The sequence below is a fragment of the Quercus lobata genome, chromosome 10 (genome assembly GCF_001633185.2).
Source record: "Quercus lobata isolate SW786 chromosome 10, ValleyOak3.0 Primary Assembly, whole genome shotgun sequence".
NCBI classification, from domain to species: Eukaryota; Viridiplantae; Streptophyta; class Magnoliopsida; order Fagales; family Fagaceae; genus Quercus; species Quercus lobata.
Genome location: NC_044913.1, coordinates 9,440,511 through 9,455,874, shown reverse-complemented (window position 1 = coordinate 9,455,874; position 15,364 = coordinate 9,440,511). Strand labels below are relative to the sequence as shown.

General features: G+C 32.6%; 1 protein-coding gene across 2 annotated transcripts; it reads left to right on the top strand.

Annotated features, from left to right (window-relative positions):
• Positions 1-3,997: 3,997 nt before the first annotated feature.
• On the top strand, positions 3,998-14,492 carry LOC115963563. Of its 2 annotated transcripts, XM_031082605.1 has the most exons (13): positions 3,998-4,314; positions 4,814-4,961; positions 5,381-5,511; positions 5,856-6,057; positions 6,353-6,618; positions 7,538-7,652; positions 7,906-8,092; positions 8,329-8,471; positions 8,606-8,772; positions 10,738-11,022; positions 11,116-11,213; positions 11,644-11,858; positions 13,147-14,492. In XM_031082605.1, exons 1-13 carry the CDS (start codon positions 4,075-4,077, stop codon positions 14,019-14,021), a joined length of 3,072 nt encoding a protein of 1,023 aa, XP_030938465.1. In that variant the 5' UTR covers positions 3,998-4,074; the 3' UTR covers positions 14,022-14,492. The 2 variants fall into 2 exon arrangements, with proteins under 2 accessions (XP_030938465.1, XP_030938466.1); XM_031082606.1 differs by lacking the exon at positions 3,998-4,314 and having other exon boundaries at positions 4,821-4,906; positions 5,014-5,511.
• Positions 14,493-15,364: the final 872 nt, after the last annotated feature.

Here is a 15,364-nt window from a genome sequence, read left to right as displayed (position 1 = left end):
AAAAGAAATCCGAGTTTGTCAATTTAGATGAATTGACTAAAAGTACTGTCTAGAAAATGTGTGAGGAAGATGAGGAAAATGTAGATTCACAGGTAGATCAGAGTACACCTGTAGTTGAAGTCCGTAGATCTTCTAGGACCATTAGATCTCTACAGCGTTATTCACCCACTCTAAATTATCTCTTGTTGACTGATGGTGGTGAGTCAGAATGTTATGATGAAGCCTTGCAAGATGAGAATTCAAGCAAGTGGGAGTTAGCCATGAAGGATGAGATGGATTCCTTATTGGGGAATTAGACATGGGAACTGACTGAATTACTAACAGGAAAGAAGACTTTGCACAATAAGTGGGTATATAGAATAAAGAATGAGCATGATGGTAGCAAACATTACAAGGCCAGATTAGTTGTTAAAGGGTTCCAACAGAAAAAGGGCATTTGCTACTTAGAAATATTTTCTCTAGTTGTGAAGATGTTAACAATCAGACTGGTATTGGGAATGATGGCTGCAGAAAATTTACATCTTGAGCAGTTAGATGTGAAGACAGCATTCCTTCAAAGTGACTTGGAGGAAGACATTTACATGATTCAGTCAGAAGGGTTCACTGTTCAGGGACAAGAGAATCTAGTCTACAAACTAAGAAAGAGCATGTATGGCCTAAAATAAGCTTGAAGACAATAGTACAAGAAGTTTGACAGTTTTATGCATAGAATTGGGTTCAAGAGATGTGAAGCTGATCACTGTTGCTATGTTAAGTTCTTTAACAATTCTTATATCATTTTACTGTTGTATGTGGATGATATGCTCATTGCAATGTCTAGTATTGAGGAGATTAATGATCTAAAGAAACAATTGTCAAAACAGTTTGCAATGAAGGATTTGGGAGTTGCAAAGCAAATCCTTGGTATGAGAATCATTAGCGCTAAGGCTAATGGTACATTGAAGCTTTCACAGTTAAAGTATGTGAAGAAGCTAAACTAGTGAACACTTGTATGAAGCTAAACTAGTGAACACACCTTTGGGTAGTTAGTTCAAACTAAGCAAAGAACAGTCACCGAAGACAGAAGAAGAAAGGGACCATATGAGCAAGGTGCCCTATACCTCAGCTATTGGCAGCTTGATGTATGCTATGGTGTGTACAAGGCCAGACATTGCACATGCAGTGGGAGTTGTGAGCAGATTCATGAGTAGGCCAGGAAAGCAGCATTGAGAGGCAATCAAGTGGATTTTGAGGTATCTCCTTTCCAGTTTCAGTTGCTGCAATATACTCAGCTTCTGCAGTAGACAAAGTAACAATATTTTGTAGATTTGAGGCCCATGATATAACTGTACCACCCAAAGTAAATACAAATCTAGTAGTACTCTTTCTACTATCAATATCACTAGCAAAATCAACATCTACATAACCCTGTAGTTTCAAACTTGCACCTAAGAAGCAAAGACATGTAAACCCCAAGGGTATTTTTGTATTTTGGCCTACAAGAATTTGTGAGTTTATAAAAAGAAAAAAGAGAGAGGAAAAAAAAAAGGTACATAAAAGAAAAATATTTTTAAAATCCAATGTTGCTTTTTTGCCATCATCTAAGTGCTAATATGGCCACTAAAACTTGGACAAGTTTAGTCTTTTCATATTACACATGCCAATAATGTAAACACATTTTCTGTAGTTAGTTGACGGTAGGGAGTTTAAGGAATAACTTGACAACAAGTTAAAAATAATAGAGGCAAAATTGATTGCCTAAAAAAAACCGTTTGCCATATAGACATTTTCTATAAGTGAATTGACAATGAGGACTAACTTGACAGCAAGTTAAAAATAATAACGACCAAATTAACTATCGGGAAAAAGTGAGCACCAAATTGAAAGTAACCTCAAAATATAGGGAACAAAATAGTAATTTTGCCTAAGTTAAAATGTTAACAAAAAATAGCTAGTCCAAATTCCAAATGCACTATTCATATTTGCATATGCCTTATGCTTTTGGAAATTTTTGGAAATTGTTGAAAAAAGTTTTGTTTACTTTTTGTCTCAACTTCTTTGCCAATAATTTTTCAATAAAAGAAAACTTTTTTGCCAATAATCTAGCTTATAGCTTCTTAAAAGAAAATTATTTTTTCTAACATATTTAACACACAAAATACCAAAAATGATATATTTTGATAAATACTATATAAACAAGATAGCGAAAATAAACAATTCTCAAACTGACACACATCGTGTCAGTGCTGGCTCAATGGGTGAGCCAAATAGGCAACTGTCTAAGGCCCCCAATGAAAAAATGCCCCTAAATTTTGACCAATAGAGATATTCTTGTATCAATAGAAGTATTAATTAAGCCCTAAATATTCACCAATAAATAAAAAGTAGTTGTTTTTTATCAAAGAAAAACCAGTTGAAGAAAATATTTTTATTGAATGAGTCAATCATTTAATCTCTCACACATAAATGTTAAAAGAATTCATTAATCTTACACTAGTAAATAAATTTATACTCAAATTCTATTTACAAATATCAAATATATAACTTTATTAAAATTTTCAATCATAATTTTTTAGTATTCAGTTACTTCATTCAATAAATAGTGTTTATTTTAGTTGTATAGTCATTGAATAATGCAATGGGTTCGTTTTAACTTGTAATTTTTTTTCCCTAAAATAATAGATTTTAAATGGAAAAAAAAAAACCAAAAGTTAAATAAATAATCTATTAATATTTAAAGTATAAGAATAGATCTCATTTAAAGTTGTCGCCTTAGACCCCACAATGCTTGAGCCGGCCTTACATCGTGTCATGCTACTTCTTTTTGGAGTTCAGAAATAATTTAGCAATCTTGTCCACCGTTCAACAGTACATACCCAGTGGAAATTATATATAAGCTTGATCAAATTTTACAATCCTAAGAACTTTGATTGACAATCTAGTCAAAGACAATTTTTATTAAAAATAAAAGTAATTAATATTTTAACAATTTCTTTCATTCTCCGTAAAAATAATGTCAAAATGTTTGTTGAAATATTGAAAGTTGGTTTTAAACCGTGTTGGTGGGAATATGAATGAAGCTGGATACTGCTTTAGCCTGTCCTTATTACACACATGTAATAAGTTTTAGCCTCTACTAATTGTCCATAGCCAAAAACACTACTAAAGGGATGTTTGGTTTGTGTTTTCAAACAACAATTTTCAGTTTTTAATGTTTCTTTATAGTCTTTTACATGTCTGTCTTAATTCGCTCTTCATTTTAATTATACTGAGTCGACTGACAAATCCTTGTCTTTTTTCTGTCTCTTCCTCCGAAAGCCTCTAACCCTACTGTTTCAGCATTCACATAAGCTACGGTCAAAAGAATTTACAGTAGCATTCACATAAGCTACTGTTTCAGCATTCACTTTTTATATCTCAGGTCAAATTATCTACTGTATTTTGCAATATATTTTATTAAAAAATTATTTTTCTTAATTTTTTAATTACTTATAACAATCACTATCTACTTTTTTTCCTTCATTCTTGTAATATGTAAGAAAAAGAATAAAAAAGTAAATGTAAAATTAATAGAATTAGTGCAAATTTACAAGTTTACTTTAATAACCATGTATTTTTATATAACTTTAAATATGGGTGAATTTTGAGCTTAATTGGCTAAAATGGGATCTTTTTTTATGAGAGATGTTACGTCCATAATATTTTCACAATAAATCATAGGTGGTTAGTTGTTATTGATTCTAATTTGAATATACACTGAAATTACTTTTCTACCTTACTGCTAACAACTCGTAACAACTTGCTACATAGAATTTATTATGAAAATATTGTGATCAACATTTCTCTTTTTCTATTATACTGATCCAGTGCTCTTAGTCTCATGTGTACCATCCTTAAGTCATCTTCTTATGTCACTTTCTTCATCAACAACTAAACAGTCCAAACTTGCACTCATCTTCTTAAATCATTCTCTTACCTTACTATTCATTGTATAATCTATTTTCTATCCACCTAATCTCATTTACAAAACTGTTTCCATACAATGTCCCCACAAATGTGTTTTTTTTTTTTTGGTTATAAATTGTTGGTCTTTACATGTCTCAGACTTCAATTAAGGTTTACTCTGAAATGGGCTTGCTCAAGCTTCCATTGCTGGTTTTACTTTTCTCGGTTTTTTCTCTTTTGAGATTCATAGCACTCTGTGATGACTCAGAGATCATTGTGAAGTTCTTGAAGACTCCCCTTGCATTCTCAAATCTCAACTCAACCATATTCGTCTTTGAAGTTCTTGTGGGTGGGAGTGGCGCCTGCACCAACTGTAACATCACTTGCAAGGTACGTTAAGCTCTAGTAATGCTTTGAGCAAGTTTTACTTGCCTTTTGTTTCGGGTGCTCTGTTCTCTCTCATGAGTTTATATATTTCATGGTTCTTAAGTTAATGTAAGGGAGTTGGTTGATTTAAAGAAGTAATTAGCACGTCTTTCCATTCTGTAAGGATGTAATGAGCTTGAATTTTCTTTTAGAGTTTAGACTAATCAAGAAAACCATTTGGAATTCAGTTTATTCACATGTACATATTTTTGTATTTTTCTTTAGTTGATAAGATTATTATAATGAATGATTACTCATATTCTTCCTGGTGCCAAGCTAAATTATTGGATTTTTTTTTTTTTTTTTTTTGCTTTCTGTATGTGTTTTGCTTTCCACTTCAATGGTATATGAGAAGTGAAGAAGCTGCATCATGGTTTGATTTATTGGGAAAACTTTGGTTTTTCTCTTGATGTTCATTTGGCTTGTTCCACAAAATAATTGGTTAATAAACTTGTTGGTGCAGTTGGATGATGGCTTTGGCCGCATTAATGCTTCTCAATGTGAAAATGGGACGGTTTTGTGTGAAGGCTTGCAGGATGGAAATCATAAATTTGAGGTTTGCCCCAGCGGGACTCAAGGAGTTGGGTGCAGTAGCTATAACTGGACTGTTGGTTAAGAACCTTCCTTTTATTCTTTTTCTAATTTCTATTATATTTTCTTCAGTTACCACTCAACTTCAAATAAGACCTTCTTGCTTGGAAGTCTTCAACAGCTATGTATATGAGGAAATGTTTTGCCTCCCATGAGCTTATATTGTGTTCTTTAGTACCCAATTTCTAATGTGTTCATTTTTCTTTAGTACTCAATTTTCAAATTTCTATGAAATGCATAAATTTTACCTTACTATTCTTATTCTTGAAGACTTAAACACACCCCCACATTGAAGGTTATTTTGACAATTTATCAAGCTTGCTGAAACCAAACCGAGTCTATGATGTTAACAATCCAATTTAGATTTTCTGGCAATCATGTTGACTTATATTTTTTCTGTACCCATAGCTGATTCATATTATATACCTTAATTTTGCAGATACTATCTCGCCAACGGCATATATCTCAGCCTCAACACCTTTCACAAATGCTCTGAATGTTTCTATAAATATATCTTTCAGTGAACCCTGTACTGGTGGAGGTTTTGAATGTTCATCTATGAAATGCAATGTGAGTAGGTGGCTAACAAACACATAAAAATAAAAATAAAAATAAAAATAAAAACGCCTCTAAATTGATTTTATGTTCTCTCTTTGGTTATTGCATTATTATAGTGTTTCAGAATTGTGGTTTTTTGGTTAATTTGTTCTCAACCTTTCTATTATAGAAGAATGGCTTTAGTTGAATAACTGAAAAATGTCTTGAAATTCCTCATATGGAACTGTCCACCATGTTAATTAAGTAGATATGTAAATCGAATTCCATAATCTAGGTTCTCTGACTAGTTATGCTGTCTAGACTGAATAATAAACCGAGTTCTAACATTTTCATCATTTTTGGAAAACTCTTTACAGCTTTTGGTCTATGGTGCTGGCCAAGTTATACCAAACTCGCTCAAAACTCTACAGCCAAACCTCCAATATTCTGTCCTTGTGGGTTTATCATCCACTGCTCAGTTTGGGCGAGTGACTTTGGTAATGGATAAGAATTTTTGTACTGACAGTGCTGGGAACAAATTTACAAGAAACGCCAATTCTACTTTATATGTGCATTTAAGTGAGTCTTGTTTTTATTTACAGATGAATTTATTTTTTTCACAGATGAATTTATTTTTTTCAATAGGAAATATGTATCATTATTTTCTGGAAGAGTTATAAGTGAAATGTCCTTTCATTGCTATTCTTGTTTTTATCTAACTAATGCCTTGAGCTTTACTTATTGGCAATTTGTATCATATTTAAATTTAATAATCTGGACTGTTTATGTAACTGTCCTTGTCTGATTTGATTGATTGGTTGATTGTTGTTGTTGTCAATATGTTCTTCATATGCTCTTTTCATTAATTCTACAGATAGACGAAGTGTTGTCAACTTCACTACTCACGTTCCTAAAAGGCAACTTCAATTTAATGGTGAAACTATATTGGTGCGAGCAACCAATAACTATAAGAAACTAAGGGTCTGTTTAACCTTTCCAGAGCCTGTTCTCAACACATCTGAAGAAATTAAAAATTCTCTCAAAGCGAAAATTTTATACTCTCTCCCAATGAGTCAGGGCTCATTTCTTGCTCTGGTTGACACTGAACCAAATGAAGGGCCTAGCAGATTTGAATATAAGGTCAGATGGTTCTCACAATCTAATTTTATTTTTTCAGCCATGAGAGTAGAAGTTGGTTCATAGGTTAGTAGCCTGTTTAGTTGACCTATGAATTTGGAATGGCTCATTTACATTTTGTTCTATGTAATGCACAACATCATCTTGAATATCACTTAGAAACATTGGAGCCATTAAGTGACTGTTTGGATCTGGCTGAAAAAGCCAGCATGTCTGCGTCTGGCATTTTACTTCTTTTTTTTTTTTTTTTTTGGTAGGAGACAAAGTTACTGTTCACACACTATCCACGCAATATTTATGGGACCCACAACCACTTTAGTTAGAAAAAAAATATTAAAAATGGGTCTCATAGCACTATTTATACATTTAAAAATTATTTTGCTACAGTGTTTTCAGTAATAAACAGAATCCAGCTTATTTTGCTGAAAACTGAAAATTGAAAACACTATAACAAAATAATTTTTGAATATATGAATAGTGCCGTGGGATCTAATTTAGAAATTATATTTGTTGAAAGAGATACTTGCATGTCCCATGAATAGTGCATGAGACCTATCCAAGGAAACGCAGACGTGAAAAGCAACACAAACGCGTTGCTATCCAAACCCAACCTAATTGTATTGGGAAAATAAATCTTCAAAAAATTTTCACGATTGCACGTCTTGAACTTCTCCCTAATATAAAATGCAAAACTGTATTGATTATCACACCGTCATTATTGTATATTATCCGTACACACTACCAATTTCACATTTTATATGTGGACATCCTTAACAAATAGATATGGCCATCGCATGTGAAATTATGGATGTAGTGTGTACATTAATGTGTATGTGAGAACATTTATTACTATTTATATCTCTAGGACCTATATTTCTCATATACCTTTTATTTCTTACTCATTTTCACTCTCTCCTTTCAGGTTGTTCCATATATATTTGACACGATTGTAGTCAATGTAAGCATTGATACAACCTCTATAATAAGCAGACAGGGGACTCCATTTTCCCCAGTTGAACCAATTACTTTCATATATGGTACGATTGACAATAGTTTACAAGCGTTACAAAGAGAGAATAAATAATCTGTTTGTGGAATCAAAATTCTTTTTGAATATTCAGTTACTCAACTCTTTGAATATAGAAACTCTTCAGATAGAATTTTTTTCCTACAGTTATATATTTGCAATTAGGCGTATAAAAAAATAATTATATGCAATTAGGAAAGCTTTATATTTAAATGTCTATTTGTTGGGTGTTTCCTCATGATAGATATAAATGTGACCTTCAGATTCTCTGAGGCCTGCTGTATTCTTGAGTGAACTACCTACCGAATTTTCGAGGCCTGCTGTAATGTTGCGTACACTATCCCATATTTGGACAAGAGAACGCAACATCTCTGTGTTGATAGAATTCGTGAAGCCTGTATTTGGCTTTAGCCGTTCTAATATATCAATTAGAGGAGGGAAATTACAAAGGCAAGTCATTTCTGGTTATCTTCATGTTTTTATCTATCATGAACAAGACATCACATAAATAATTCACCCACATACAAATAAGAAACCATGATATGACCTTTCTACGCACCATTTGGGTTCTTGATGGAAATAATATTTCAATTTTTGTTCCTTTCCAATGATAATATTAGTCATATTTAATCATTAACAAATTTTCATTTTTGTTCCTTTCCAATGATAATCATTAACATTTTCAGCTTTGAAGAAATGTGTAATGGCATATATACTATAGTGATAAAAGCAGACCAAGATATTGTATCTGTCAATGTTCCCCAAAGCGTATCTGGAGATGTTGCTGGAAACAAAAATCAGCCTTCCAACGTTCTAAAAGTAATGCACTGTAAGGATTCTTACTCTCTTCTCTCGTTGTCAGCTCAATTGTAGTCGAACATCTAAAGCTCTAGATGAAGTGACACTTCTTAGTCCTTTGATTTTCTCATTTATTTACCGATGTAACGTTTCAAAAATGTACAGATTCTGTGCCGAAAATATCAACTGTGTTTTCTGGATCTACAACTGGTTCATTTGCGGTGATAGTTATTGCTGCCGGGCTGCTTAAGGTTTCGATAGCAAGCATTCATTCCAATGGGGAATTTCCAAGTCAATTTTCTTACTTATCTCAGCCTGAGAGTAATCTTTTTGTATGATATCTATTTCATTTGAACTGTTATCTCATTAATTGATTATTTAGTTGTAGCATGATAATAATCTATACGGACGCTTTTGCACCGTGTTAGAAACACAACAGTAAATAAATTGACATTTAAAAAAAAAAAAAAATCATAAATTGACATTAATTCTGTGGATGGATGTTATACAAAGGGTAGAGAAAAATCTTACAAACCTTTGAAGGTTTTTTTTTTTGAGAAACAAATCTTTGAAGTTGAAGCATGTAAAGTTGTGATTTTCAATTCATGTTTGTTGGCTTTAATTCTGTGTCAAATTTGATTATAATTTATTCAATTATTTACCTTTACTTTTTTGGGATTAAATGTAATGGGTTCTGTGTGCAAATTGATAAATAACTATGAAGCAGGGCATTTCGTGATGGGTGCAACCTGCGAAAGGTCACGTGAGGAGCACATGTTGAAAGTTCAAACGACTCAAGTGTCAGAGGCATTTCACGAGTGGCTTGCTACTTGGCCAACTTGTGACTTGACTTGAGAGATGAACAGCCAGCTGTTTATGTTTGTTTCCCTCATTTATTTATCCACACTTACAAAATTGTAAGAATAGTTTCAGAGGAAAGGCCCTAAAATCCATTTGAGAGCTAGAGATTGTAACCTAACAATCATCTACACATTTCTCTTAATTTTCTTCACTCCTCTCTCTCTAATTCTATATCCCTTAAAGAGATTCTTAGCCTAAACACAAACCACATCTATTCAGGATGTTCTGAGTTGATTTGGAGCAATTGGGAAGCATTCGGTTCATGTCAATCTTTGATGGAAGCAATTGGTGACAATTGCGGGATTTGGAAAGCTAGTAAAGAAAAGACTTAGTCAAACCTGTTGGTAGCTAGGACTTGGAGGGTCAAAGTACAGAGGATAGCTTAGGTTTGGGGGTTCTATTTGTTATCCTTGTGCTCCAACTAATGGATTGTTTTGGCTTGTAGGGCCGCGGAGGTTTTTGTACTGGGTTCTTTGGTTTTCCTCTTCGATAGCACATCACTGTGTTATTTTGTCTTTGCTTCTCTTTTTTTTTTTTTTTTACTACTTGTGTTTTTTACTTAATTATGTATGTTCATCTACTAATTAGTAGTCCCAGTTGATTGCGCATTTGTTACTCTTATTACGCATTGTTTAAAGTAGATTAAAAGCAATCTAGCCCTAATTTGAAAATTAGGGTCTAAACTACCTCCAGTATTTATATTGGTGACCTTTTAAAACAAAATTTTTAAATGATGAAAAACAATCATGACCTCAAAAAAAGTTCTGATAGCATGTCGATGTGCACCTTTAACTTTCTTGGGACACCTTATGTCTCTGTAAAGCATTTCATTTATGGTAAAACAAGATCTTTCTTACGTACAATTTAATTTGCTTATTTATTTATTTTTTTGTGTGTGTGGCTGATCCAGTATTTTCCAAGGTTTGTACCAGAAGTCAATCAAACTGTTCCTTAGCAGGTCATTTATATGTAACCTCTTGACAATTCAGTCAAATAATTAAAAATAATTAGAAATACTGTGGAGCAGATTAACCCCTTCCTCAGGATCCGATAGAAATTAAAACACCTAGAATAATTTTCCTTGATTTTTATACATATAATTTAATATATAATTGAACTTTCTAAATATTTTGGGTGGTTTTTAGCCTTTTGAGTTTTGACCATGTTATCTGACTTCTTGAACCAATGGCCCAACTGTGAAGCCTGCGGAGCCTATTCGCACTTCTTCCAAAGATGGAAACTAGGATTGACCCCTTCAGAGTGGGGTTTTATTGGCATAAAGAGTAGAGCTTATCAAACCTTAGATATGGTTCTTGGCAGATAGATTAGACTAACCTACTGTCACTTAAAACATCTGATAAATAACTTATCAAACCTTATGAACTGCATCATTCTAGCAGAACTAACTAGCATTTTTCCTTTTCTCTTTCATACAGGGAATTGCATGCCATCTGCAGGTTATTGCATTATCTGGATGGTTGGCAGTGAGACTGCCAGCGGAGTATTATGAATTGACAAGGGGTTTGCGATGGAGCATTCCCTACTTAAGTCTTCCATGGGAAAGGGAAACTGGGCGCACCCGTCTCCCTGCCAGCACACACATGTCTAAAATTCATTATTCGGGAATCTTTCTGAATGAGCTGCAGAAAGGCCTGAAACCAAGCCCTTTAAGTGGGTACGCGGCTTCGGTGGCTGCAGTAGCTTTGGAATCATTAAATGAGGTCTGAAACCTCTACTTTTTCTGTGACTTGTTTTTGACTTCTTTAATGTTATAATGAGTAAATTTTTTGATAGAATGCATTGTACACCTGCAGACACAAATAAATCTTTTTAATTCTTCGACACCAGTTACTTGTACTCTTGATCCACATAATTCGACATCACCTCCTAATTGTACTCTTTCTGATGATGGGTAAGTTACGAGGACTCTTACTTCTATTTATTACACGAACTTCCATATGAATTTTAGAGACAAAACAAATGGAGAAAATATTCAATACAGATTTATTTTATTTTATATTTGGGCTTGGAAATATTCAATATAAAGTAGAAAAACTATGAAAGCCACAATTTTTTATAATAAAGAAACTGTTGAATTTAATTTAAATATTTGCTAGTTAATTAAATGTATAATTTTCTATAGGTTCTATGAAAAAATTGAAGCTATTCATGCTTTGAATTTTTGCAAATTATTGATCAAACCAAAAGGACAAACTTGGTACTTAGTTTCCTATTATTCATTTCCGTTTAATTTGGTGAATTCATCATTTGGATTTTGAAATGCCACAGATAGAATCGTTTATTTATCAGTGTAATATCTTACTAGATTTTGTCTTATGTAGGTGGAAGGATTTCGGTAAAAACATGTTCTGGTTAGCCATAATTGGTGGCGTTTTCATAAGCGTGCATGCTTTACTCCTTCTCATCCTAAAGTTGAAAAAGAAAAATTCTGAAGAGCAGAGGGATTATGGAGTACTCACATCCCCAAGATTTGAAATTGTCATTGTAAATCTTGCGCTACCTTGTATTTGTGAGGCCTCTGCCTCTATAATTAGAGGTAACTTGACACTTTGTTTCCTTCCCCACAAATGAATCCATATCTATGCATTTATCATGCAAAATCTGCTTTTCAAAAGATAATTATGCTGCTTTCCTTTTCTCTTGATTTATTTATTTATTATTTTTTAATTGCAAACCTCATATTAGTATCTTTCAGATCTCTACTTATATTGAATTCTTTAATCAATGAATTTTCTAATTCTCTCCTTTTTTTTTTTTTTTTTAACGAAAAAGGTGATAATTCTCATTTTGATATGCCATAGAATGAACTAGTTTATTTATTTTTTATTTTTTTTTATACTCTACTTTCCAAATATGTACTGGAATTGTAGCTTTGTTCCTGTCTTGTTCATATATGTCTTATGAACTAAATAATTATCATATAGCTTGCACCAGAACTGGTCTACACAATCTTATCTCCTTACATATATTTAAGAATTGCAATGAAGCTGATGTTTCACACTGTTTGGACGTTAACTCAATTCACTTCTCAGTGCATGTCAACCATTATTGCCTAGTTATCTGACTGCATCATATCAGAGTTACGCGTGTATCTAGAACCAAGATTCACAACTTTTTGCACTTTTACATGCTCTTTGACTGGCGGCTCCCCTTGTATGTCATGATGGTCCCAGGACCACTCTCACTTGCCAATTTTACTTTTTAATTTATATAAATAATTAGTTTAAACCATTTGTTCTGTGGCCACTTGACTTGGAAAAAAAAATGTATATATATATATATATATATACTTGCAAATAAAAAAATTATATACTAAATTAACTTATTTTGACCATCCTAATAAAATGTTAAACATCTAACTTGAGAATCATAAAAATTTGAGTTCAACAAAAATAATAGTAATGCTATATCCATAATATTTTCAACATAAATATTATGTGGTAAGTTGTTACAATTCTAATTTAGGCTCAACATTGACATGTTTTACCTACTAATAACAGCTTATTGCATAAGATTTGTTATGAAATTGTTATAGTCACTTTATTATTCTCATTTCAGCATTTTCAATTTTCAATTTCCACTTTATTTCTTATTAGTCTATTTTTTTTTTCTTTCAATTTGTCTTAAAAAAAATTGTAATATTTCATGTATTTTTTTTAATTTTTTATATTCATATTGTCTTTTTATTAGATTTTGTATAATTTAAATTCCTTACTGACCACCTTAAAAAAAATTTCTAGAAAATCTTTCCCATTGGTTCTAATGCTAAGAACTTCAAGCACAGAACTATGTGGCTTAATCATTTCTCACTTTTGTGAATTAAGGAGGAACGAAGTCGGGGATTGCTGTTGGCGTTTTGCTTCTAGGTGTTGTATCTTTTCTCCTGCTGGCCTTGCTCTTGTTCCTCTCTATAGGTATTACATTTGCAGCGCTACTTCAATACGAGGAAGTTCATCAAGAGGGTCAGGGTTTTCCCTGGTGTAAAAAAATAGTCCCAGTATTATTGGTTTCTGTTGAGAAAGGCAACTGGACACCGAAAAAACAATATGTAAAAATTTTAGGGTCTCTATATGAAGATTATAGAGGCCCTCCAAAGTCCAAGCTCTCACAGATTTCTGGCGGCAGTTCCCATACACAAGGTGCAGATGACAAAACTGAAGCTGCAGAAGCAACTTTTATCCAAAAGCTGTTTGGAAAACTCAGAATATACTACACATTGCTTGAGCCTGTTATCCAAAAGCTATGTGGAGAACTTAGAATATACTACCCGTTGCTTGAGTCCGTGAGACGTGTTTTGCTAGCGATTATGGCTGGTTTCTATAAGGACAAGAAGTCTTCTGAGATTCCTACCACATTCGCTCTATGCATCAATTGTTTTCATCTCTTCTTCCTTGTTCTCGAGAAGCCATATATTGAGAAAAAGACGCAGTTGCTTGAGATCATGTCAGTTTCCAGTGAAGCATGTATATCGGCTATTTCATTTGTTCTCTCGGAGAAGGATGAGGATAAATTTGGAGTTCTCATGCTTATACTTGCCCTAGTGGGAATTTTACCACAGATAATGAATGAATTGTATGCTTTGTATAAACAAATAAAGCAGCTGGACTTTGAGAAGCATTCCTTATCAACCGGTTTGAAAACAGCTTCATCTGGATTAACTTCGCTTTTCAGCTCAAAGGAGTTTTCATGTTTTCATTAAGAAGGCCCCCAGCTTTAAAGGATAATATTGCAGACTCCAACTCTAAACCAACCTCTGTTGCAGATGAAGATACAGCTACCTCTACCTCTACCTCTTATCAAGTCAAATCTCCAAATCCAGATTGAACCAAAATTCACCAGTCCTTCGGCTGAAAGTAACAGGAACTCTGGGAGTAGGAACAGGAACAAGAATTCTTGGAGTAGGAACTCGAGCACAACTGTTCCAGAAAAATTATGGTTGAACCAACACCACTCTTTGATTTATTAGGTGCTATCTGTAGTTGCTTAGATGTTACATGTTAGAATAGACTTTATCCTTTTATCCTTAGCATTGTCTTAGCTTATCATTTGTTTTAGTTCACCTCAGCTTTATCTCATTGTTGAGTTACGTTTTCAAGCATGTAAGGCATCTGTAAAAGCCTATGAACAATTATAATAGATTATTATCAGAACGTATATGAGAAAAATCAAGCTTATGGAATTTCTTCTTTGATGTTTACTTGCTTTCCATATTTCTCTCTTTTGTCACCATCTCCCCACGCAGGGGCGGCCCAACATAATTTGGGGCCTAAGGCGAAAAATTTATGCAAGACTTTTAATATGTAAATATTAATTAAACAAAATCATTTAATACTAATCAAATTAAGGTTAATTTGATACATTAAATACATAAATAATACCAACTAGACTAATGTTAATTTCATATAGAGAATTGAATATCATAGTTGAATTATAAATATTAATAAACAGAAATAAAAATATATTGCGTTGAAAAAGATACTTTATTTTGGATATAAGACAATACATAGTTAAATAAAGTTGTAATCTAATTTCTAATTTTATATTTTGATTTTAAGAGAGAGAGATAGATATTATTTGGTATGTAGCTTTGTAAGATATTAGTTTACAAAAATCAAAGTCTCAAACTATCAGGGGAGATTAATCTATAATTGATGATTTAACACATTTGCAACATCTTTTTGAAATATTTTAAGGTTTCAATTGAGTTAAAGTTCTATTGGTCTTGTAATTTGAGAGTCTTAATAGAAATGAAAAAGAAAAATGCATTAATTAAAAGTATTATAAAATGTTCAAAATATAATGTGACATTGTCTCTCATTAATGAACTTCATCAATTTAACTAATGACTGTTTATATCAATTTTTTGTGATTAATAACATGACAATTTGTAAGCCAATAGTAAAATTTGTAGTATCCTTAACATTACTAATAAAAAAAATGTACAATCTTTAGAAAATATATATATACATAGTTTTATAAAAATTTGGGCCTTTAATTATGGAAAGTGGGGCCTTTTTTTCTATTTTTATTTTTATTTTTTGG

What these genes read in the sequence shown, in the direction of transcription:
- LOC115963563 (XM_031082605.1), top strand. Translation starts at nt 4,075, where the DNA reads ATGTCTCAGACTTCAATTAAGGTTTACTCTGAAATGGGCTTGCTCAAG. An exon ending in AGAGGAGGGAAATTACAAAG is followed by an intron (nt 8,093 to 8,328) that starts GCAAGTCATTTC and finishes TAACATTTTCAG; the next exon opens with CTTTGAAGAAATGTGTAATG. An exon ending in CTCTGCCTCTATAATTAGAG is followed by an intron (nt 11,859 to 13,146) that starts GTAACTTGACAC and finishes TTGTGAATTAAG; the next exon opens with GAGGAACGAAGTCGGGGATT.